The sequence below is a fragment of the Canis lupus genome, chromosome 28 (genome assembly GCF_003254725.2).
Source record: "Canis lupus dingo isolate Sandy chromosome 28, ASM325472v2, whole genome shotgun sequence".
Lineage (NCBI taxonomy): Eukaryota > Metazoa > Chordata > Mammalia > Carnivora > Canidae > Canis > Canis lupus.
The window spans coordinates 21776814-21799958 of record NC_064270.1 but is presented as its reverse complement, the minus strand read 5'-3'; the positions used below and the strand labels follow the sequence as shown (position 1 = coordinate 21799958).

Genomic DNA, 23145 nt, shown 5'->3' with positions numbered 1-23145 from the left:
ATACAAGTAACAAATGCTCTGAACCATCCAGACTAAGCTCAGTGTAACCATCAACGTTTTAGGCAAAAATAAGCCCCCAGGACTTATCTAAGAAAACTGGAGTTCCTTTATTAGTCCTGAAAATACCCCAAGCTCCCTAATGCTCTATCTGCATAGTGAAGTAACTGTAAGCCAGAACAAACTACATTGGGCCTGCTAGACTCCATATTTCCACCATTAGGCCTTCCTCTGACATCTGGTAATATAAACCTCAACATTTGCTGGCTACTGTCTCCTCGAGGCCAGATCAAGAGCTTCAACAATCGTCAGGCTTTAAGATAGCCTTAATCTGGAATTTCTGTTATTCACTAACAATTTAAAATCATCTACATTAATTCTCATTGCTTTGCCCCAGTAAAATACACTAACTCAGAACAGTTTTATATGCAAGATTTTAAACCAAGTTAAAAAAAAAAACAACTCCTGACATAAATGTATCATATGTAAAGTGGCAAGATCTCAAGAATATGAATTACTTCAGGAATATCTTCTAAGAATAAAGACAAAATTAAATTACCCTTTTGACAGTGAATTACTTTCCTCATGTAAATTCACACTCAAAAGCAAATGAAAGGCAAAGCCAAAATTCTATTTATTTTAAAGGATGGCAAAGCTAGGTTAAGTTTTTTTCTTTAATATAGCAAATAAAAATGGTGCCTTGGGCAGGTGGGGAGGGAAGAACCATTAAATAGGACAGGTGTCGCTTAAAAATGTTATAACAATATAGATTTAAATTTTAAAAATACTCCTGTGCTGCCTTCTTGCAATTTGGCTAAAATACCTCCTTCCCTTTAACTCATGTTGTGTTTACCATTATTTTCGGTTTTTTGCTAGATCACAAGCCTCTAACTTTTCAGAAGTGGACTGCAGGTTATTAAATTGGACTCTTTCTTTGGCATTCATCCTCTGACACATTCCTCTAAATCTGAGATTTATTTATATTGATAACTACCCCTTTTAAAAACAAATGCATCTTAGAAAGGTTAATTTTATATTACCTTTCAGTTAAGCCTCAAGGAAGAGAGGAAGGGAGAAGGAAAAAGAGGAAGGAAGAAGACAGAAGATGAGGGAATCATGTCAAGAGGAGTAGGGTAGGAAATCAGCCAGAGCCTTAGACCTAAGTAAATAAAATGGGAACAAAACATCTTCACTGGAGACACTGGAGTTCACATAATGTCCAGGCAATCAAAAGCCACACATGCTATAACAGTCCCACAGACAGATACTACATTAAACAACTTCAAGACATATCAAAGTAATAATATGAGTGATAAAGTTATCAACAAGTCAGAATTGATTCGCGGAATGCATTAAACAACATTTACTCAAAGATTTAAAAAGCTCCAACCCCAATAGTTTACTGAAGAATTTCTTCAGGGCAGCCCAGGTGGCTCAGCAGTTTAGTGCCGCCTTCAGCCCAGGGTGTGATCCTGGAGACCTGGGACGGGGTCCCGCGTTGGGTTCCCTGCATGAGCCTGCTTCTCCCTCTGCCTGTGTTGTGTCTCTGACTCTCTCTCTCTCTCTCTCTTTGTCCCTCATTAATAAATAAATATTTTTTTAAAAAATAGTTTCTTCAGTGTTAAAGGCTTCTGGTAGGTTTCCAATTAGGGTCTCACAAAGACTCCCAAAGACTACATTCAGGTGAGTGAAAGAATTATGAAAGCCACATGTTTATCAGTATTTAAAATGTGGGACCCCAAATACACTCTATGGTCTAATTTATTTATTTTTATTTTTATTTTTTTTAATTTTTATTTATTTATGATAGTCACAGAGAGAGAGAGAGAGAGAGGCAGAGACACAGGCAGAGGGAGAAGCAGGCTCCATGCACCGGGAGCCTGATGTGGGATTCGATCCCGGGTCCCCAGGATCGCGCCCTGGGCCAAAGGCAGGCGCCAAACCGCTGTGCCACCCAGGGATCCCTCTATGGTCTAATTTAAAGCACAATATAAGGTTTTAATTTTAGAATTCTCAGAGCTGTCATTTCTTGGTGTTTTTGCCATTTTTAAACTAGCCAGATACTTCCTTTAATATACCAGAAGTTCAAGGAGAGTCTTTAAAATGAAAGATTTGCCAAACTGCTTTGCCACAAAGCAGTTTTTCACTAGACCACTGAACTTTGCTACAGTTTTAATATTGGCTTCACTCAATATTAAAGCCATCATCTACTACAAATGCATCAAATGCTAGGTACTAAGGTTACAAAACTGAACAAAACAGAATCCCTGCCTTTGAGGCAGTCATAGTCATTCAGCAGAAAGAGACATATGAACAGACAATTATACTACCTAAGTTTTATAATAAGAGATATGAACAGAAGATTGTGCAAACAAGGTGGTAAAAGCCACCAAGTCAGCCTGGAGGACTATGCTAAGCCTGTTCAAGAGGATTTGACATTTAAATTCATCTACAATGAGGTAGTTTAGGTTTAGTCAATTTGTAAAGACCCTTCTATTTAAAAAAAGGTAGGACACACACACAAAAAAAGGTAAGACAAAAAGTTGAAGGTCATAGAAATCTTGTAAAAAATGATGCAGATTATTCCAGTTTGTTGTTTATTAATCTAATCTCTTTATCAAAAAGAGAATATTTTACTCATATAAATCCTCATCTTGTCTCCCAAACTTGTCCTCTTCCTGCATTCCTTTTCTTGGTAAATGGTAATACTATCTAAAACTTAACCTTCCACAGTCAACTAACTACCAATTCCTACTGATTCTACTCCCTAATAGTTTCTTTATTCTGTATACTTCTATCTGCAATGGCTACCATCATCCCTTATGTTGGAAGCTTCCAATAGCTTCCAAAAGAGCTTCCTTCTCCCAATCAACTAATTCTTCACACTATGGCCAGAGTGATTTTCCAAAGCACAAATCTGATCACATGACAACCCATCTTAAAACCATTCCATTGCTTCCTATTGCTCTTAGAAGCCCAAACTCTTAAGCATAGTTGTCAATATCTGGCCTGGCTTGCCTTGTGCTGCAATCTTTTGTACAGCACTCATATTGAAACTTTTGCAGTTTCCTTAATACACAGTACTCACTTATTCACTGTCTTCTGGAGAGCCTTCCAAGACTCCCTCAAAAGAAAATCAGATGACTCTCCAAAGTGATCTTTCAGCACCTTCTGCTTCTCTGTTACCATATTTACCGCACTACACAGTATTTTAATTACCTGTCTGTCTCCCCCAGGAAACTAAGTTCCTTAAGGGCAAAAACTATCTCACACATTCTTGCATTTCCTATCTAAAGCATATGCCTGCCTGGCACACACTTCACGCTTGATAAAGATTTGTTGAGTGCATGAATAAATGAACAAATGAATGAACAAACTGCAAAGAGAGAAATTCAATGACCTACAATTTGTGTTAATATTAGCTACACTATAGAAACGCTTATTCTGTCTACCTATAGCTTGAGCATATGTAAGTTATGAGGCTATCACAACCTGTTTTCAGAAACATAAAGAAAGGCAACTATACCACAAACTCAAAAATCAAATGAGCTTAAAAATTTATTGATGTCCTCCAGTTTAGACAGTATAAACTTATATTGAAAAAGTCATTTTTTGGATTGAATATATATCAGAATTATCCTATACATTTAAAAAATAAAATTATAACTACCTTTGTACTATTACATTATTTTCACAGGAAAAACATTAAGTTTGCAAAGCTGCATTCATCACTGACTCACCGATTCTTTTCCAGCTCATTGTGTGTAGACCTAAAGAAAAACAAAAAAGACCATTAGACATTTGTTGCTAAGGCTATGGAAAGGGAGATTAGTTATATCACACCCAGTGAATTTCTTTAACAGTGCAATATATAATCAGACTTCTATAATCTCACTCATCAAGAAGAAATAGTCCACATTCATTAGAACCATTCATTCAGATATGGTATATCCAGTTAACTAATTATTCTGACACTGGTGTTTCACTGTTTTTTTAACAAAATTAATATGAGCACATATTCTCTTGCCTACTTCTAGTATCCTACATTTTATTGATCTGTAGATTTTTAATTCAAACATCATCTCATTTTTGTTTAAAAAGAAAAACGTACTTCCTATGTCCTCTTCTCTCTCCACTTAGTAACTCCTAAGCATAAGGAGAAAAAAAAAGTTTTGGCTAGCACACAAGCTGAAACAGGCTTGCTTTACTGCTAAGTGATACAAATTCAAGCCTTCTTGCTCTTTGTGTAAAATATAAACAAACAAAAAAATTATACAAAGAAGAAAATAATATAAGGAGATATATTAATAAAATCAAGAAAGACTGTTTAAAAGACTGGGAAGATATACCTAAAAATGCTAACATATTTTCTTTTTGTGACTTTTTTCTGTTTTGTTCATCAGTATTTGTTATAAGAATACTTATCATCAAAAAAAAAAAAAAAGAATACTTATCATCTACTGAACATAAAGTCTGCTAAACAGTATGCTAAACAGTTAACATATATTATTTCATTTTATCCCCCAAACAACTCTTGGGTTTTTTTTTTTTTTTTAGGATTTTATTTATTAATTTGAGAGACAGAGAGAAAGAGCATGAGCAAGGGTAGAGGGAGAAGCAGACTCCCCGCTGAGCAGGGAGCCTGACATGGGGCTCAATCCCAGGACCCTGGTGTGGCACTGCATCCCAGGATCCCAGGATCATGACCCTAGCCAAAGGCAGATGCTTAACAGACTGAGCCACCCAAGAGCTCCCAAAACCCCAATTCTCAACTACCTTGGTGGAGAGAAGTTAAGGACACACAGGCTCTTAAGGCTAGACTGCTAGGTTCAAATAGTGTATTGCCTAGTTCAAAAGTGCCTTCATTTCTCTGTGCTGTTTCCTCATCTATGAAAGAGGAAAAGTGACAATACGTGCCTCATGTGATTGTTATGAGGAATAAATAAGTTTACTCTGAACAGCAAGATATAACAAACTCTAAAGTTAGCTATTATTAGAATTATGTTATACTAGTCCTCTTAAATGAACATGTATTACTTTTATAATAATTTAGCATGAACAGTAACAGGAATTTTATAAAAGAGAATTTAAGTTCCTGTCTCCAGAACTAAAACTTCAATTATTTAATATATTCTGGTTAATGTCAAATGTTTTCAGAATATCACATTACTGATTACTTTAATCTGATTTACTATTCCAATGGATATTTAACAATTACATTTCTAAACTTCAATAATAGAAGTATTTTTGTCAGTCTCATAATTTGTAGAAATTGTACCGTCTTAGTTCAAAATCCAAAAGGTTTGTGTTACTGCATCCTGTCCACTTTTTCCTTTCTTAACGGTTTCATAAGGTCCAAGTAACACAGGATGAAAAAGACTGATATTCATTTTCAAGAGATTATCTTATTAATAAAAAGGATTTCTCTCTCAAAAGAGGCAAAAAAAATCTTAAGATGCTTCAAGAGCTCAGCCAAATTAAGAGCAAGGATATGTACAATTCAGATGGAAGAACTCATAAAAACAGAACTTTTAGTTTAACAGAGACTCAAGAGTTCAAAACCCTATAAATAAATTATAACTAAATTTCTATCACTATATAAGTATTTATAAAAAGTTTTAAGTTCTTTTTTATTTGTCAAAGTAAATCAGTAAGTCAAAAGAGGAAAAATACAAATCTTGAGATTTAAAACAAAAATGCTCAAAATTTGAAGGGGTTATCAATGATGGAATTTCCCACTCCCTCATAGTAAGTTTTGGTTTAATTGCTTTTATCTGAGAAAAAAACTTAAACCAAATAAAGCAAAAGCAATGGAATACTAAAGTAATAAATGGAAATAATCTATTTAGAGAGAAGTAGGACTATTTACCATAAACTTAACCTGTTTTTTTTTTTAACCTGTTTTAAACAGTTTGGAAATCCCACATATGGCTATAAATGCAAAGGAATATATATATCTAAAGATAACCAATTGTTGAATTCCAATATTGTATTAAGCCTATTATCAAAGCTAGCACCAAAAGAACATAATCTGACCCACTGCTGTGAACAAAATTAAAACAGCAGGTTCTTCCCACCTCTCTCAGACTTTTACTTATCTTCTAAAAAAAATATAAAATAACCAAGAATATGAACTTTTTCACCAAAGAAATGCATGTCCTATCTAGTTATACCACCAATAACGCTTAACATTTCCAAATACTAAGAAGCAAAAATGATCATGTATGTACTCATGTTTACCATACTGCCATGTTCTTCCAATTTTTAAAAAATGCATCAGTAGTACTTACATTTAGATGGCTTTTTTGCCTATAATCTCAAGTCAACAAATACTTTGATTCTTGTGGTGGTTTTAGGTAGGCAGAATTTACTTCCCAATGTGGCTAGCAGGGTAAACTTTAGAAAAAGGTAGCATTTGGTATGGATCTTAAATGATGACTATTTGCTACTAGTAGAAGCTGGACCTGGTAGGGAGAGGGCATAACCAAGTGGAAAGGAGCACAAGTAAAGAAGCAGAAGCAGAGCTGTCCCACAACTATATGGTCAACTACTTTTTGACAAAGCAGGAAAGAATATTCAATGGAAAAAAGACCTTACAACAAATAGTGTTGAGAAAACTCAACAGGAAGAGGCAAAAGAACTTTCTTAGACCATGCACAAAAATAAATTCAAAATGGATGAAAGACCTAAGTGTGAGATGGGAAACCATCAAAATCCTAGAACACAAACAGAACCTCTTTGGCATCAGCCTTAACAACTTCTTACAAGGGAATGGAAAGGAAACAAAAGAGAAGGGAAGCAAGGGAAACAAAAACAAAAATAAACTATTGGGACTTCATCAAAATAAAAAGCTTCTGCACAGCAAAGGAAATAATCTGCAAAACTAAAGGTGAACTTTGGAATAGGAGAAGATATTTGCAAATGACATATCTGATAGTGGGTTAGTATCCAAAATATATAAAGAACATATAAAACTCAATACCAAAAATACAAATAATCCAGTTAAAAAACAAGCAGAAGACATGAAAAACATTTTTCCAAAGAAGACATACAGATGGCTAACAGACACATGAAAAGATGCTCAACATCACTCATCATTAGGGAAATACAAATCAAAACTATAATGGGATATATCACCTCACACCACTCAGAATAGCTAAAATTAACAGCGCATGAAACAACAGACCTTGGCAAGGATACAGAGAAAAGGGAATTCTTTTGCACTGTTGGTGGGAATGCAAACTGGTACAGCCACTCTGGAAAGCAATATGGATGTTCCTCAAAAAGTTAAAAATAGAACTATCCTATGATCCAGCAATTGGGACTACTGGTTATTTACCCAAAGAATACAAAAATACTGATCCAAAGGGGTACATGCACCCTGATGTTTATAGTAGCATTACCAACAATAGCAGAATTGTGGAAAGATCCCAAACGTCCATCAACTGATGAATGGATAAAGAAGTTATGTATGTACATATATACATGTGTGTGGAATATGGAATATTACTCAGAAAAAAAAAGACTGAAATCTTGCCGTTTGCAAAGACGTGAATGGACCTAGAGAATGTTATGCTAAGAGAAATAAGTCAGTCAGAAAAAAACAGATACCACATAATTACACTCTAATGTGGAATTTAAGAAAACAGATGAATATGGAGCAGGGGGAGAGAGAGGGACAAATCATAAAACAGAATCTTAACTACAGAGAAGAAACTAAGAATTGCTGGAAGGGAGGTGGGAAGTATGATGGGTTAAAGGGGTGACAGCTATTTAGAAGTGCACTTGTGATGAGTATTGGGTGTTAAACGTAAGTGATGAATTGCTCAATTCTATACCTGAAACTCGTACTACACTGTATGTTAACTAACTGAAATATAAATAAAAACTTGGAAGAAAAAGAAAATAAGCAAGCAGAGCTGTGAAATCCAAAGCAAAACCAGAGAACAACAATGTACAGGTCAAAAAGATCTGTGGTGTTAGAATAAAAATGTCCTGAGTCTATTAATTCTATCACTCACATTAGCTGTGTGACTTTATTTTTTTTTTAAGATTTTATTTATTTATTCATGAGAGACACAGAGAGAGAGAGAGAGAGAGGCAGAGACACAGGCAGAGGGAGAAGCAGGCTCCATGCAAGAAGCCTGATATGGGACTCGATCCCCAGTCTCCAGGATCACAACCTGGCTGCAGGCGGCGCTAAACCGCTGCTCCACTGGGGCTGCCCCAGCTGTGTGACTTTAAACAAATTATTTAACCTCTCTCATGGACAGTTTCCCCATTTGTAAAACTAGAATAACACGTGGCTTGGCTAGGTTAGTGTGAGACTTAGAAAAATATGTAAAAGCATCTAACACATAATAAACATTTAGTATATGTTAGCCATTGCAACTACTCTTACTATTTTTAATGAAACTAAAAATATACTACCTAAACCTAGTATACTATGTGGGGTAATAAACTAATAGATTCTCAGTAACATTTGAAATTAGTCTGGAAATAAACCAACAATCATAATCATGAAAAAAGAAACTGAAAGAAAAGATAAGTATTTTGGTCATTTAGTCAGCTGTGAAGACAGTACAAGGTTTAGGTAGGGTATGACAGAAAGATGACTAATTGTATGTACACAAAGAAAATAATGATCCAAATAGTGCCGGCAATAAATGAATATTACATACTAGCACACCTGGAAACCACCTCTTTGCTTTTCTAAGCCTATGTGTCTAACCAAACCTTTCCAATAATATGCCATTGAAATATTCAATTATGATAAGTTCTCTGTAAGGTTGAGGTGTTCTTTTTCTTTTTAAGAGTTTATTTATTTGACAGAAAAAGAGCACAGCAGCACACTGGCAGGCAGGACAAGAGGGAGAGGGAGAAACAGGCTCCCTGCCAAGCAGGGAACCCAACATGGGGCTCAATCCTAGGACTCCAGGATCATGACCTAAGTGGAAGGTAGATGCCCAACCAATTGAGCCACCCAAGTGCCCCAGGTTGAGATGTTCTAATAATCCAGTGGGTTAGCCCACTTTTCTTCAAATAAAATGCATCTCTGAAAGCAAACACTAATCAACTGTATGCCTTTCAGACACCCTTATTCTGAATGCTTAATAACTCCCAAGGACAGAGAAAAGACATTTCTATCATTTTATCACTGAAATCATAGGTACTCTTTTTCACAAATAATATCCCTTTAAGAGAGACATACTAATGAATTCACTATTAGAATGGGAATCATCTCAACCAGATCTGTGACTTTTCACTGACCAGTGCACAGCTCTAATACATAAACTTTTAATTCTTTAGGGTGTAGTTTGGTGGCAGTCAATGAAGTGAAGCGTAGAATTAAAATTGAACAAAATAGTACAGTCTGGCTCAAGAGTAGTGCCATCGTGGAAGAAAAATAAAAGCCCCCAATCCTAGAATTCATATTATCTTCCAGCAAAAAAAAAAAAAAAAAAAAGACCTATCTTTGTTGAATTAATGAGCAAACCTCAAATTTGTTAACCTTTTTGTTTCACTTGCTTTGTAAAATGGATGTCGCCCTCCACACAATGAAAAAAATACATTCTCTGAATCTAAACAAGTATCTTCTAATTGTATCCTAAAGCTTATATTTCCTTTATAAATACTCAAAGGGCAAGAAAAACAGAAAATCTTAGCTACATTAGAGCAGGGATCCCTGAAGTGTATGCCTGAAGGGGGCTGACAAGAGTACAGAATTTTTGCTGTTAATGGTATAATATAGTGTTCAATAAAATTTGAAAAACACTATAATAGAAGAAAACTATGCTAATAAATTCTTTTTAATTTTTAAATTAAATTTTATTGAAGTAAAATTAACATACAGTATTATATTAGTTTCAGATATACAACATGATTCAGCAACTCTATACATTACTCAGTACTCACCCAATAAATGTAGTCACCAAACAATATTATTACAATTTTATTGACTATATTCCCTGTCATACTTTTCATCTTCATGACTTATTTTTTTAAATACTGATTGACTGATTGATTGATTGATTGACTGATTTGGGAGAGACAGAGAGAGTATGCATGCACGCACACAAGTCGGGGAAGGAGCAGAGGGAGAGAGAGAGAGAGAGAGAGAAGCAGACTCCCCACTGGGCAGGGAGCCTGAAGCTTGGCTCAATCCTAGGACCCCAAGACCATGACCTGAGCCGAAGGCAAAAGCTTAATCAACTGAGCCAGTCAGATACTCCTCATCTTCATGACCTATTAAATTAATTCTTTCAAAAAGGAAATTTTGAATATTTGTTTTTATCAAAGATACACATTTTAAAAAACCATTAAAAACACAGTAAACCTTGATTATTGCAGGCTTTCAGGAAAACTGCCTTATAAGAAATGTATTGTTTCTTCCTTAACAATGACAAAAACATAACCACCATAATAACTAAGGCCACAAAAAAGCAAGTGTCTAAAAAGGATGCATAACAAGAACTACAATCAATAAAATTTCCCTTAAAACTTACATAGCAAAAAAAAAAAAAAAAAAAAAAAACTTACATAGCAAAGCTGAATATATGCAATCCTCATGACTCAGCATCTCTACTCACAGGCATATACCTAACTAATATCTGTTCATCAAAGGACATACAAAAAAATGCTCATTCTTTTCATACCAGCCAAAAACTGGAAACAAATATCCATCAATAATAGAATGAGAACAAATTGTGAAATATTCATACAATGTAATACAATGGAAAATACAACTGAAAATGAACTATTATGCAATATGTATGAATCTTCATAATTTTGACATAATGTTGAATGAAAAAAAGGCAGATATAAAAAAATACATACTGCTTAACTCCACACAAAATTCAAAATAGGCAAAACTAATTTAACAGCATCAAAAGCTGGAATAGTGGTTACCTCAGGGAGGCAGGGGGTGTGACTGGAAAGAGTCAAAGGAAGGGTTCCTAAGAAGAGTCTATAATATAGTATTTCTTCACCTTTGTGAAAATTCATTTTATATTTTCGTGTTTTTGTGTACATTTTTCAATAAATGGAAAAAATTTTAAATTACATATGAACCAAATTAAGTAAAAAACAATTATTTCAAATACAGCAAACACACTAATTTAAGCCTCTGATAAATCTTTTGGCTCACTACATAAACATGCCTAAGTTATACATTTTGTAAAGCATAATTTTCAATAAGTTTATAATTACTAAAATTATACAAGGTAAGTTGTCTAAGCACAATGGAATTAAATTAGAAATCAAGAACAACAAGATAACTAGAAAAATAATAATGTTTGGAAGATAAGCCACAAATCAAAAAACAAAATGCAGAGAAATTAGAAAATATGCTGAATGATAATAAAAACACAACATATCAAAATTTGTTGGATGTAAAAAAAAATTTGTTGGATGTAGCTAAAACAATATTCACACAATAATGTTTAACTTTAAATTCTTCTATAAGAAAAAAAAGAAAGATTCAAAATCAATGGTCTTTCACCTTAAGAAGCTCCAAAAAAATAAAAAAAAAAAGCATATTAAACCCAAAGAAATAGAGGAAGTAAATAAGAAGTCACAGGTTAAAGAACAAATCACAAAGAAATCAGAAAATATCTTCAGAGGGATTATAAAGAAAATGCAACATATCAAAATTTGTTCAATACAGCTAACGCAGTGCCTCAAGAGAAATGTTTAGCTTTAAATCCTTACGTTGGGGATGGAGTCCAAAATTAATGACTTGAGATTCCACATTTAGAAGCTAGAAAAAGAAGCAAACTAAACTGAAAGAAGCTGAGCAATGGTTCTCAACTGTGGGCTATTTTGTTCACCAGGACATATTTGGCAATGTCTGGAGTCATTTTCTGTTATTACAACTGGGGGATCTATTGGCATTTTGTGAGGAGTGGTCAAGGATGCTGCTAAACATCCTATGATGCTCAAAACAGAATTATCTGGCCCAAATTGTCAATACTGCTGAAACTGAGAAACTCTGAGGTAGAAGAAAGAAATTAATAAAGCCAAGAACAGGAAAGAACAAAATAAGAAACAGGAAACAATAGAAGTATCAATAAAACCAAAAGCTGACTAAAAAGTCAGTAAAATTTATAAGCTTCTAAGACTGATTAAGAAAAAAAAAGAAAAAAATTACTAATACAAAAAATATAGTATCAGGATGAAAGAGTGCCCATCACTACAGATCCTAACATATTACAGGGGATAAGAGAATATTATAAATAACTTTATGCCAATAAATTCAAAGAACTTAGAAGAAATGAACAAATTTCCTGAAAGATACAAATTATCAAAACTGACTCAAGAAGAATTAGAAAACCCTGAATACTCTTCCATCTACTAAAGAAATTGAATTCATAATCACAAACCTTCCCACAAAAACTCCAGACCCAGAACTTTTCATTGTCAAATGTTACTAAGCATTTAAGGCATAAATAATATCAATCTCACATAAAAGCTTTAAAAAAATGAAGAGGGAACATTTCCCAACTCTTTCTGAGGCCAGTATTATCCTGCTAGTGAAACCAGACAAAGAAATTACATTGGAAAAACAAAACAAAACAAAAACCAGATTACTATCCTTCATGAACCCAGACGCAAAAATTATTTTTTTAAAGATTTTGTTTATTTGAAAAAAAGAGTACACATGCGCATGAGCAAGGGGAGGGGTAGAGGGAGAAACAGACTCCCCACAGAGCAGGGTGCCTGATGCAGGGCAGGATTCCAAGACATTGAGATCATGACCTGAGCTGAAAGCAGATACTTAACCAACTGAGCCACCCAGGCACCTACAGATACAAAAATTCTTAACAAAATATAAGCAAATTGAACCCAACAGCAAATAGATAGTATCACTTTTACAATAAGAAATTTGTCTGGTCACTGTCCCAACTTTCTGGAACCTTGGAATTTCAAAAGATATAGGAGTGTCTACATTATTCACAGTGGGCCCTGGACTACACTTGAGTTTATGCTAAAGAGAGGACTCAAAAAAAAAAAAAAAAAAAAAAAGAGATGACTCAGATTGGAGGCTGGTCATAACAGAAAGATGAAATGTGTCATTAGAGGGTTGGGGCTTTGAGCCACTGATACCACCTGACTTCCTAACCTCCTGGGAGAGAACAGTCACTAGAGATGGAGTTCAATCATGTGACCTATGATTCAATCAATTAGGACTACACAATAATTCTGAAATAAAAACTATGGAATCTGAGGTGAACTTCCTGGTTGGTAAATATATCAACGTGCCAGGAAGATAATGCATCGATTCCACATGGAAAGGATACAGCAGCTCTATGTTCCCAACTCTCCCGGACCTTGGCCTATATATCTCTTCATTTGGTTGGTCCTGATTTGTACTATTTTTTTTTAAAGACTTTGTTTATTTATTCATGAGAGACACAGAGAGAGGCAGAGACACAGGCAGAGGGAGAAGCAGGCTCCGTGCAGGGAGCCCAACACGGGACTCGATCCTGGATCTCCAGGATCACGCCCTGGGCTGAAGGTGGCACTAAGGTTTACGCTGAGCCACCTGGGCTGCCTGATTTGTACTATTTTTAATAAAATTTATAATCCTAAGTATAGTGTTTTCCTGAGTTCTGTGAGTAGTTCTAGTGAATTCTCAAACCTGAGGGGACTGAAAATCCCTGATTTTGTAGCCAGTTAGTACAGCTGGCATCTTAGTGAAGATCAGTCATATTGAAGACTGCACCCTTAAATTTGTGGACACTGTGCTAACTACAGGTAGTTGGTGCCAATATCACAAAATATACCATGACCAAATAGTGTATTCCAGGAATGCAAGACTGATTTAAGATTCAACAGAAGTATCAATCAACGTAACTGACCACATTAAAAGAACTTAAAAATAGCATAAACTCAATAAATGCAGAAAAAGCACTTAACAAAACTCAGCATCTGTTCACAATAAAAAATAGAAACACCTCAGTATATTAGGAAAAAAAGGAATTTCTTTTTTTTTTTAAAGGAATTTCTTGAACCTGTGAAAAGTATCAACAAAAAGTACAATTATTATACTCAATGGTTAAAGAATGCAAGTTTTCTTAAGATTAGAAACAAGGAAAGATGTTCACGCTCACCACTTCTATTCAGCACCATATTAGAGGTCCTCGCCAATGAAATAAGGGAGAAAAAAGAAACATACAGAATGCAAAGGAAGAAGTAAAAATATCTGTATTGGAAACAACATCATTTGTTATCTATTTAGAAAATCCTAAGGAATATGCAAATTATCAGAATATACCAAATTAAACTGCCATTTACAATAGCATCAAAGATTAATAAATGTTTAAGGATAAATTTAACAAAGTATATACATTACTTACATTCTGAAAAACTATAAAATATTGCTGAACTTTGAAAACATTTAAATAATTGAGTAAATAAAGTGATATACCATGTTCATGAATCAGAAGATTCAGTGTTGTTCACATGTGTAAGGTCTATCTAAATTAATCTATAAATTCAATGCAATCCCAATCAAAATTCTAATAGGCTTTATGAGCAGATTCTATAACGTATGTTAAACTGCAAAAGACCTGTAACAGTCAAACGAACTTTTTAAAAGGAAGAACCACTTTGGAAGATTTGCACTGCCTGATTTCATGACGAATTAAATCATGTTTAGGTGTCTGCCTTCAGCTTGGGTCATAATCTCCAGTTCCTGGGATCGAGCTGGCATCAGGCTCCATGCTCAGTGAGGAGTCTGCTTTTCCCTCTCCCTCTGCCCCTCTCCATCATTCATTCTCTCTCTCTCTCTCTCTCCCTCTCTCAAATAAATACATAAAATCTTAAAAAAAAAAAACCTATAGTAATGAAAACATTGTAGTCTTCAAATAAAAATAAATATTCTGACCAACGGACCAATCATAGATTCACACATATGTGGTCAACTGATTTTTTACAAAGATGCTAAGCTAATTCAATAGAGAAAAAGAAAGTATATTTGCCAAAAAATGAACTTCTGCCCTTGCCTCACACCTTCTACAAAAAATAACTCTAAATGAAACTTAGATCTAAATATAGAACTTAAAACTGTAAGACTACTAGAAGAAAACAAGAGAAAATTTTTCATGATTTTTGGATGATGCAAAGATTTCCTAGGACATTAAGAGGCATGAATAATAAAAGACAAACATTATAAACTGAACTTCATCATGACATGCAACTCTCATTCTTCAAAAGACAGTTTAAAAATAATAAAGGCAGGGATCCCTGGGTGGCGCAGCGGTTTGGCACCTGCCTTTGGCCCAGGGCGTGATCCTGGAGACCTGGGATCGAATCCCACATCGGGCTCCCGGTTCATGGAGCCTGCTTCTCCCTCTGCCTGTGTCTCTGCGCCCCTCTCTCTCTCTCTCTCTCTCTGTGACTATCATAAATAAAAATAAAACAAAATAATAATAATAAAGGCAAATGACTGAGTAGGAGAAAACATTTGCAAAACACATATGTAATAAAGAACTTGTCTCCAGAATTTACAAAAAACTTCTTTTTAAAGTTGTTGTATATTTTGGATAATAGTATCTATCTATCTATCTATCTATCTATCTATCTATCTATCTATCTATCTATCTATATCGAGGGAGGGAAGGGGAGGGAGAGGGAGAGGGAGAGAGAATCTCGAGCAGACTCCAAAGCAAACTCTGTGCTGATCAAGCCCGGACACAGGGCTCAATCTCCCAATGTTGACATGACCTAAGCTGAAATCAAGAGTCTGATGCTTAGCCAACTGAGCCACCCAGGGACCCCTAAGAATTTACAAAGAATTCTTTATAGTTCAACAAGAAAACAAAAGAAAAAAGGCAAAACTTATAATTAGACACTTCACCAAAGAAGACATATCAATAGCAAATAAGCACATATAAAGACGCTCGAGATCCTTAGTTATAAGGAAAATGCAATCTAAACCACAAGTTATCATGACATACCCATTAGAAGAGCTAAAATTTAGACAATACCAAGTGCTATCCAGGTTGTGAAGCTACTAGAAGTCTTCTACACTGCTAGTCAGAATATAAAATGTACAGACACTTTGGAGAATGGTGTGGCAATTTCTTTACAAAGTTAAATATATACTTAATATATGGCCTAGCAATTCCACTCCTAGGTATTTATCTAAGAAAAATAAAAACAAATATCTACAAAAGACCTGTTCATGAAAGTACATAGCATCTTTACTTACAATAACTAAAAATGTCTATCAACTGGTGAATGGATAAACAAATTGTGGTAGAACCATACAATGGACTATTACTCAACAATATAAAGGACTGAACTACTGAAACAGAAAAACATGAATCTCAAAAAACACTATGCTAATAAAACAAGTTTGACACAAAAATAGCATGTACATGATTCCACTTACATAAAACTCTAGAAATGGCAAAAATGCAGTGACAAAAAACAGATTAGAAGTTGCCAGGACCAAGAGGCAGAGATAGGAAACTGACTATGTTCTGTATCATAATTTTGCTGGAGGTTGCAGGACTGTATATATATGTCAAGTCATCAAATCACACACTAAAAATTGAAGAATTTTATTGTATGGAAATTATATCCAAATAAAACTTATTTTTTTAAACATTTTTTTATTTATTTATGATAGTCATACAGAGAGAGAGAGAGGCAGAGACACAACAGGCAGAGGGAGAAGCAGGCTCCATGCACCGGGAGCCTGATGTGGGATTCGATCCCGGGTCTCCAGGATCGCGCCCTGGGCCAAAGGCAGGCGCCAAACCGCTGCGCCACCCAGGGATCCCAAAACTTATTTTTTAAAAAACTAGTAAGCCTCATTCAGAAATTAAGGCAATAATCCAATGTACCATGAAGTACTCAAAAATGAGAGCAAAATATTAATTTATTGTGGGAGATTGGTAATACAAATTACTAGAAAGTACATAATCTAAAAACATCATTCCTTTGGGAAATATCTGTATTTATGTATATTTTTTTTAAATTTTGGGGATGCATGGGTGGCTCAGCAGTTGAGCGCATCTGCCTTCGGCTCAGGGCGTGATCCTGGAGTACCTGGATCGAGTCCCACATCAGACTCCCTGCATGGAGCCTGCTTCTCCCTCTCCCTGTCATGAATAAATAAATAAAATATTAAAAATTTTTCATTTCTGGCATGCAATTAATCTGCTATTAGTCAAGTGTACAGGCAGTTAAGTCCTCATCTTCTGTAACAGGAAATTGATAGAGAATAAAAATAATAAGCTTTTTTTTTAAATTTTAAAAAGATTTTATTAATTTGGAGAGGAAGGGTTGGGGGAGGGGCAGAGGAAGAATCTCAAGCAGATTTCACACAGAGCCTGACAAAGGGCTTGATCTCATGACACTATGATTGTGACCTGAGCAGAAATTAAAGAGTCAGACGCTTAACCGACTGAGCCACCCTGGTGCTCTTAGAATAAGCTTCTTATTTAGAAATAAGAAAGCAGGGGCAGGGGATCCCTGGGTGGCTCAGTGGTTTGGCGCCTGCCTTTGGCCCAGGGCGTGATCCTGGAGTCCCGGGATCGAGTCCCACGTCGGGCTCCTGGCATGGAGCCTGCTTCTCCTTCCTCCTGTGTCTCTGCCTCTCTCTCTCTCTCTCTATGTCTATCATAAATAAATAAATCTTTAAAAAAAAAAAAAAAAGAAAGAAAGAAAGCAAGCAAGCAAGCAAGCAGGGGCACCTGGCTGGCTCAGTCGGAAGAGCATGCAACTCTTGATTTCAGGGTCATGAGTTCAAGACCTGTGTTGGGTGTAGAGATTACTTAAATAAGTAAAAACTTTTAAAAAAGAGAAATAAGAAAGCAAACAACCAATGAACTGTTAAATTACTGGAAGTGGTAGCCTCTAGGAAATAGAAATTGAAGGGGAGAGATGAGGCAGGGGAATGTTATTCTTCTTTGTAAGGATCTGCTAGTTTCTATAGTTTTGCTTCTTATAAATTTCACATAATGAAATCATACAATATGTACTCTTATGTATCTGATTTTAATGTTTCTGTGGTTCATCCACTTTGTTATAAGTAGTTTATTTACTTCTATTGCTGGAGAGTATTCCACTGTATGAATATACTACATTTTGCTCGTCCATCCATTCACCTGCTTATGGATATCTTATTTCCAGCTTTCGGTGGTTATGAATAATGCTATGACCATTCACATTCAAGTGCTCCTGTGAACATGTGCAGGACAGTACCTCACACTTGTTACACTCTACCACTAACATCCAAGTTATTTACCACATTTATGAAAATGGCTAACAGTATGAAATACATACTGGTACTTAATAAGTTAATATTAAATTCCTACTGATATTTAAATGCTTGTTTAAAGAATAAAAAAACCACATTACTCAGCTATTCTAATAATATGGGCTTCAACTTCAATGTTAAAAACACAAACATAACTTTGTCTCCAGTAAGTATACCTGCCACAAATAAATTGATAATGAGAATGATTTTAAACACCTGTAGATCAACTTCATACAAAGCAATCAATTGTGCCCAAGTTTCTCCACAAATGTCAACATTTCATCAAACAAAACCCTCAAATCTACATGATCATGCTCAAAATATTTAGCCATTCATTCATTTAGTATTTAATGAGTGCCCACACTAAGAATATAAATACTCTAAAATTGCAGAGTGCTTGCCCTCATATAGCTCACGTTCCATCATTCACTTTTGCTAAATAAATAAATGAATAAATAAAGCATGGCTTATTGAGAAAATTACAGCTATATAACACACTATGACATTTTATCTTTACACTGTTAAACACCATGTAATTCTATTTATTTATATATACTTAAAGATGTTTACTTTTTTAAAGATTTATTTATTTTATAGAGAAAGAACATGAACAAGGGAAGCAGCGGAGACAGAGGAAGAAGCAGGTTCCCTGCCCAATGCAGGAGCTGAGCTGATCCTAGGACCCCAAAATCATGATCTGTGCTAAAGGCAGATGCTTAACCAACTGAGCTACTCAGGTGTCCCCAAAATGGTTAAATTTTATATAAACTGTTTTGTTTATTTAAATGAATTATAGTATTTATGATAAATTCCATAAAAACATTAGACTTTGAGCTTTTAGTAAACCTCCATAATAAAACAATGATTCTATAGAAAAATGAAAATCAAGTACTTTTTTTGCCTTACAGAACTATTTCCAGGAAGGTAACAAGCCTTCCGAAGGACAACTGACTGGATAACATGTTAAAATGATAATATTAAGAACACCAAATGGTTTTAGAGCCACGCTAGAAGTTGAAATTTTAAACTGTAACTTTTGTGCATTGACTGTCACCAGCAAAGACTACAGAAAACAATCCTAACAGATTCAGTATTAACAACAATATATTGTCCAGAGTTTTTGTGGAATCTGAAGACTGCTTTTTTTTCTGTTATCATATTGTTATTCACATTCATACTTCCACACAAGATTATGGTAATCAAAATTTAAAACCTCAAGACAAACTTACATTTTACCCTCTGGTGTCTTATTACATAAAAAGAAAAATTCTTTATACTTCCTCAAAGAGAATCCTAATTGTCCCTTTCTAATTAATCAAAATAAGAATAAAGGAAAATCAGTTGCTTTATCAAAATATGTTGACTGAGCCTAAAATTATGTTCTTTTATAATTTAAAAACACCCATTTCAAATGGCTTCAAAGCTCTCCTTATGCGGCCTCCACAGTGTTTACATAGTGATCTCAAAAGCCTATCCAACATACTTCCCATGATAAACAAATGTAAGGAAATAAATAACACACAGAAGTCTTTTTATCCAATGTCATAAAACTAAATAAAAAGAAACTCCACAACACTTTTCCCTTGAAATGTCTGTAGTAACATTAATAAAATTATCTACCAAACCAGATAATTTTATAAGAAACTACTTAGGTAAAATGTAAGGAATTACACTTATACTAAGTTACAGAATCCCTATATCTCCTTGTCAATAAACAAGTATATACTGTCAATCTATAACATTTCTACAATAACCTACTGTAATCTCTTCTATAAATTTAAATAATTGAATCTAGAATAGCCATGTTTATAATATCCTGATTTCCATAATTTACCATTTTATTATACATATATTTTTCCAAATACACCGTAAGATCCTCTATGGTAGGGAAGCATGTTTTACGTACATTGTGTAAGTTCAAAAAATTTGGTTACTAATTACCTTTAACAAAGCAGTTTCAATAACTAGTAAAAAAGGAAGCAAATTGCAAAAGTTGAAAAAGCACTAGTGGGAAAGCATTAAAGCAACAGATGCAGACCACATATTTCAGGGATTTGGCAAAGCAGAAAAGGAGAGCACTAACACATAAATTCAGGTTACAGTCACTCTGTCTTAGTTTTTAACTAAATTATTACTAATGACTGTTTGCTAATCCCAGGGAAAAAAATCCTAGGGATTTGTCTCATGTCCTAGTTCTACCTGCGCAACTTACCTTGTGTGCCAGTCCAGATTCCTCCACAAAAAATACAGAAAATATTTTCATCTTACCTTACAGAACTATTCTAAAATTCAAATGAGGTAATAATGTACATTAAAGGGCTTTATAGACAAGTAGGTTATTAAATGCAAGGTGTTACTATTATTATTTTGAAGATGGATTCTACCCTTTGACCCAACAATTCTGATTCTTAATGTTCATCCTAAGGATCTAGGTGGACAAACGTACAAAGGTATCTGCAAAAAGATGTTCACGGTAGCTCTGTTTCAAATAAAAAAAAAACTAAAAATAACTTAAATGTCATCATTGGATGACAGGTTTAACAAATTATGGTATACACATGAAACAGAATATCATGCTGTAATTAAAGATGATTTAACAGATGTGTATCAACATGAAAAAAATGTTCAAGATAAGATAAAGCAAGACTGCAAAAGTTTCAACTTTTGGGATCTCTTCCTTCATCTCTCAAACTTAATCAGGTCCTCTCTGTTACACCCCTCGTAGGATTCTCTATTTTTCCTATATTAAAATAATCACAGTTTGAAATAATATATTTGAATAGTAATAATAGTAATAAATAACAATAATGTGTTTCCTTTATAAATAAAGATAATAAAGGTAATAAAGATGGTATACACACACATATATGTGGGGGTGGAGGGGGAATATGACAGTATTTTATAATGTAGGAAACCAAAATGAAAAATAAAAACAATCAAACAAAAAAATATGCATGTTTATATTATATCAGCACTACTGACCAAAAATGTAATCTGGAAATACATTTTGTCAAACTATACCAGCAAAGCTCTTTGATCAGCTTAGTATCTGAAAAACTGTCTTCACTTAAGAAGTAACAAAGAATCATGCTATAACCAAAAGGAGGCGATGCTGCTTCCTTTTTAAGGAGAAATCTAGAAGAAAAAGCTTTCTTCAGGTCAACGGTCTTATCTGAGAATGATGCATATTCTGCTGAAAATCCACCTACAGCTAAATAGATATCTCTTACCATTTCTCTAGGCCACCTGAGTTTTAGTCATAAAATGCGTGATAATATCCTACCTTCATAAAGCAGAGAACTATACCAAATAAAGTCTTGAATTCCCTTTCTACAATTTGTGATCTTCCACATTATGTATTCGATATTCTGGAAAAAGGCCACTAATCAAATAGGAACAGAAGCAGCTCTTCTACAGACTTACAAGACATGATCATCAAGTCTCCTTGAAACAATACTTCCATAGGGAATATGTCCTTTAGAAACTCTGCAATAGCAAACTCATGCTTCAGTGAAGCATTTAATGAAAAGTCTAAATAATTCTTGGGAATTTTTCATTTAAACTCAGTGGAAGACAGAATATCACAGAAAACATCACACAGAGGTATTAATCACTCAACATTTGGAAAATAGTGAAGAACAATTTTAACATCACAAGGAGTTTAACTGCTACTAATGTCTACCTTTGTCCTGATACTCTAGGAGTTACCTATTCCACCAAGACTCAGAAACTATTTCTTGATACAGAAAATTTGAAAAGCATAGAAGAGTAAAAAGAAATTTCACAATAAAAATAAAGTTTCATTCAACTGCTCAGTGAACAAATAGGTACATGTTTCAAAATAAAAACAGAAAATATAACAAATTTCAAATTACTTATACTGGGAAAAAATCTTCTACAACTATTCTTAAAAAAAAAAAAAATTCACCACTACTTCCCCAAAAAACTACTGATTCTTTATAGAAGACAACCAAAAAAGCTTTAAAGCTGAAAATATAGCAATATAATCATTTCATCTAAGACTAAAATATGGCATGATTCTGCAGTTTAAAAACAGTTAAACTAAAGCCTTAACAAGCAAAAGGAAAGGTGTTTTGTTTTTTAATGTCCTCAATCCTAACAGGTGGAATTGAAATATGGCTGCTATTGTGAGATTTGTTAATATCCAAAGGATACTAAATAGAATAAATTTTTCATAAACTTAAAATTCAAGCATGAATTGGTACTATTATTTTCTACATCACCTTAAAACAATGGAATTACCATGTGTCATAGGCTCATACCAACATTTATTGCCAATATTTGGCAGACTTATGGTTTTTGCAGATATAAGTTTTAATATTTTATTTTCATAACAGGATGACAATAAGTGTTCTTTAAAATTAACTGCAACATTCTGTAGTCTACTATACTTATATACTATATAGTATACTAGAATATACACTTAAAAGAATTGGCAGTTGTAGAGTTTATACTTCAAATACTACATATTATTTTTTCTCCAAATATATTATTGCTAACATCCTTTAGAATACAGTATAATCAGGGACACCTGCGTGGCTCAGCAGTTAAGCATCTGCCTTCAGCCCAGGGTGAGATCCTGGGAGTCCTGGGATCCGGTCCCACATCAGGCTCCCTGCAAGGAGCCTGCTTCTCTCTCTGCCTATGTCTCTGACCCTCTGTCTCTGTGTCTCTCATGAATAAATAAATAAAATCTTAAAAAAAAAAAAAAAAAGAATACAATGTAATCAGAGTTTGCCAAAGCAGGAGTTGCATCATTTCTCCTTCCAGACTTTAATATGGTACTCAGCACAAAAGAAAAACGAAGTTCCAACAGAGGGCAGTCTACATGGAGTTTAGAAACCTTCCATTTTTTA

General features: G+C 34.4%; 1 protein-coding gene across 2 annotated transcripts in view; it reads right to left on the bottom strand.

Moving 5' to 3' along the window:
* Nucleotides 1–23145, bottom strand: part of MXI1 (MAX interactor 1, dimerization protein) — an 81330-nt gene that overhangs the window by 35393 nt on the left and 22792 nt on the right. For both annotated transcript variants that reach the window (XM_025467168.3, XM_025467169.3), the window contains exon 3: nucleotides 3738–3767. In XM_025467168.3, coding sequence (XP_025322953.1) covers nucleotides 3738–3767 — 30 coding nt within the window. The remainder of the gene's footprint in view (nucleotides 1–3737; nucleotides 3768–23145) is intronic.